Consider the following 3,518-nt stretch of genomic DNA (forward strand, 5'->3'; position numbering starts at 1 on the left):
TTACATCACTTTCTGGAGATGACAGGTGACATGGGTAATTTGCTCACAAAGAATCCTCACTGAAGAGTGACATAGGAAGCTTGGCTCACATCGAAGAAATGCAGGTTCTTGTTTGAACTGAACACAGAGCAGAGATGGACCGAGAGATGGAGAGAGAAATGGTCGTGCTGTGACCTAGAAGGAAGGGGTGGGCCAGAGCATCTACAGAAAAGCATGTATGGGAAAAGTAACAAGAATTGGTACACTATTCCTCGAAGGAAATCACCAACAAAATGAAAAGGCAGCATACAGAATGGGAGGAAATATTTGCAAATCATACATCTGACAAGGGTTAGCATCCAAAACATATAAAGAATTCATACAACCCAATTTTAGAAATTGATTGAAAAGGGGCAGAGGAACTGAATAGAACAGGGCATGAGGCTGAAGCCAGGGCACTAACAGAGTGAACAGGGCAGGTCCTTACCAGTCAGCCTGAGCCTCTTATCCCTTCAGTATCATTCTCCAGGAACGTCTCCTTTGCCACCCGCAGCCACATTTTCTGCAGGCGGTCACAATGCTTGAGGCAGAAGGATGCGTGCACCAGGTCCAAGGTATCTTCCAAATGCAGGGACACTTCTGTGACCTGGGTCATGGCCTCCTTCACAAGCTCCTCCTCCTGGGGTTCGTAGAGACAATACAAGGCCTCCTTCGTGTCTGTCATCGAGGAGAAGGGTCTGTGTTCAGGGGGCCCCACTATGCATTCCAGTAGCTCCTGCTTGACCTCCGTAGACACCGGGCAGACAAAGGTTGTCCCCAACTCCCTGGCCCTGGTTTCATTGGAAAGGCAGAACAGAAAGCACCCCACAGGAGCCAGGTAGGGGTTCTTGAAGACCTCTTCCTTGGAGAGCAGCTTCTGCACACCCCCAGTGTGCCAGATGGGGCTCCCTGCATCTTGGCGGCCCTCGTTCCCCAGGATGCAAAGCACAGGGTCCAGGAAGTGCTGGACGCTCAGGTGGACGAAGCGGTAGCAGCCCCCAGTGTCTCTGTCCTTCTGAAGGATGCCCCAGTCCAGGAAGGGTGCAGGTCAGACTCATGCATGCCCAACCAGTGCAGGTTGTGTCCATCGAACGCTGAGGTCTACGCCCATGTGCCCTCGGTGGCCAGCAGGCACAGGGCTTGCAGGGCAGCCACGAGGCATGGACCCGGGCCTTGGCCCCACACAGGTGCAAACCGGCTGCAGAGGAAGTGCAGCAGCAGAGATGTGGTGGTCCGGCAGGTGAGCCAGGGGTCCGCGCCCTCGGCCATCTGCAGCCTCAGGCAGGTACATGCCATCCAGCACACGGCAGGCACCGCGCCCATGCGGAACAGGAACAGCGCCGTGTTGCTTCTCATCAGCTGGAAAGCACACAGGGCCTGAGTCTCCTCTCTGAAGTGTCGCAGGAAATACGCCCTCCTGTCGTGCTCGGAGAGCCCCTCCATCTCCACCAAGAGCGGCTGCTCCACCAGGAGCCGCAGTTCCCTCAGGGCCTTGGGCTGGGTGGTGACCAGCAGGGTGGCCGTGCTGGTTTGTCTTCACCAAGCTGCCCAGGAACACCGGCGCAGGCCTCCACGTGCTCCAGTTGCCCCCCAGGTCGTATGCCAGCGCGCCTGTGCCCCAGGGCACGTTCAGCTCCCCGAAAGCGTCAATGACCAGTAGGAGCTTGTGTGCCTGGGCCGGGAGCTGTGGAAGGATGCACTGCAGGTCTGGGGCGATCTTGGCCAGCAGCTCTGCGAAGGAGCAAGTCTCCTTGCAGCTGAGCACCTTGCCGCTGAGATAGAAGGCAACATGGCGGGTCTGCTTGAGGCTGTCCTGAGTCCAGTCCAGCATGCACTTCTTGGCCAGAGGGGTCTGCCCCATGCCCACAGGACCATGCAGCACCACCGTGTGTGGCATTAGCTGCGTGGGTGTTTGGGGATTCAAAAAACATATGAACTTTTCTGGAAGATATGGCTTCTCTGGGTGGTGTTGTAGTGAAACTCATTCCCCTCTCCTGGCCAAAAGGTCTTCTGGTTAGAAGATTCCTCTCCTGCCTTTCTATCTCACTCCTCTTCACCAGTAGTGATATGGGATGGGACAAAGTGGGAGTGCCACTGATTATACTGACCTTGAAAATACACTTTGTAAAGGGCCAGAAATGAGAAACACCAAGAACAGGAAGTTATCTTGCACACTATCAAACACCAGCCTAAGACAGTGCTGACCCACCTGGCTTTTCTAACCGGGAAGTCCCCTTTGGCTTCCCCCAGCTTCCAGTCATCCAATCTTTTTCCACTTGTGCACTTTGGAAAATAACCCACAGGGGAAAGCTTGACCTACAGGGTTATCTGTACTTTGTAAATCATACTATTGTAGATTAAGAGAACTTGAAATATCTTCAGTCTATTTCATTTTTATCATGGTAAAGATATGCATAAAATATTTAACCAGTTTAAAGTGTACAATTCACTGACCTTGGAAACATTCACAGTGTTGTGCACCCACAACCTGTGTCTTGTTCCAGACCATTTCCATCACCCACAAAGATACCCAGACACATGAAGTAGTCACTGCCCATTCCCCCTTACCTGGGCTCTGCATTCTGTTTCTGTAGATTTATCTACTTATTAGGTTTCAAGTTTATGTGGAAATGCAAAGATATAAAGCCACTGTCAGAGAAACAAGAGTTGGAAGGGGTGGGGGGTGGAAAGCTGGGTGAGCCTCGTGGTGGGTATTATGGAGGGCACATATTGCATGGAGCACTGGGTGTGGTGCATAAACAATGAATCTTGGAACACTGAAAAAAATCAAGTTTAAAAAAAACAATAACAAAAAATACCAATAACAGAAATAAATAAGTAAATAAAATAAATGGGGAGCTTAGGTTTATCCAAAAAAGAAAGAAAAAGGCATGAAAGCTAAAAGGACAGTAGCAAGCTACAAGCTAGGAGGCTATGCACTCAAAATACATATATTTTGAAATATATATATATTTTTAATTTATTTTTTATTTATTTTCAGCATAACAGTATTCATTATTTTTGCACCACACCCAGTGCTGCATGCAATCCATGCCCTCTATAATACTCACCACCTGGTACCTGACCTCCCATCCCATGCCCCTTCATAACCCTCAGATTGTTTTTCAGAGTCCATAGTCTCTCGTGATTCACCTCCCCTTCCAATTTCCCCCAATTTCCTTTTCCTCTCTAACTCCCCATGTCCTCCTATTTGTTATGCTCCACAAATAAGTGAAACCATATGATAATTGACTCTCTCTGCTTGACTTATTTCACTCAGCATAATCTTTTCAAGTCCCGTCCATGTTGCTACAAAAGTTGGGTATTCGTTCTTTCTGATGGAGGCATAATACTCCATAGTATATATGGACCACATTTTCCTTATCCATTTGTCCGTTGAAGGGCATCTTGGTTCTTTCCACAGTTTGGCGACCATGGCCATTGCCGCTATGAACATTGGGGTACAGATGACCCTTCTTTTCACTACATCTGTATCTTTG

At 49.4% G+C, this 3,518-nt stretch overlaps 1 protein-coding gene across 1 annotated transcript; it reads right to left on the reverse strand.

Moving 5' to 3' along the window:
- Nucleotides 1-2,576, reverse strand: LOC116580084 (NACHT, LRR and PYD domains-containing protein 7-like). Its single transcript, XM_032326109.1, is given in 6 exon segments — nucleotides 1-86; nucleotides 89-187; nucleotides 490-1,062; nucleotides 1,065-1,543; nucleotides 1,545-1,977; nucleotides 2,507-2,576. Coding segments are annotated over 6 exon segments (1,740 nt in total).
- Nucleotides 2,577-3,518: the final 942 nt, after the last annotated feature.

This window comes from Mustela erminea, chromosome 19 (genome assembly GCF_009829155.1).
Source record: "Mustela erminea isolate mMusErm1 chromosome 19, mMusErm1.Pri, whole genome shotgun sequence".
Lineage (NCBI taxonomy): Eukaryota > Metazoa > Chordata > Mammalia > Carnivora > Mustelidae > Mustela > Mustela erminea.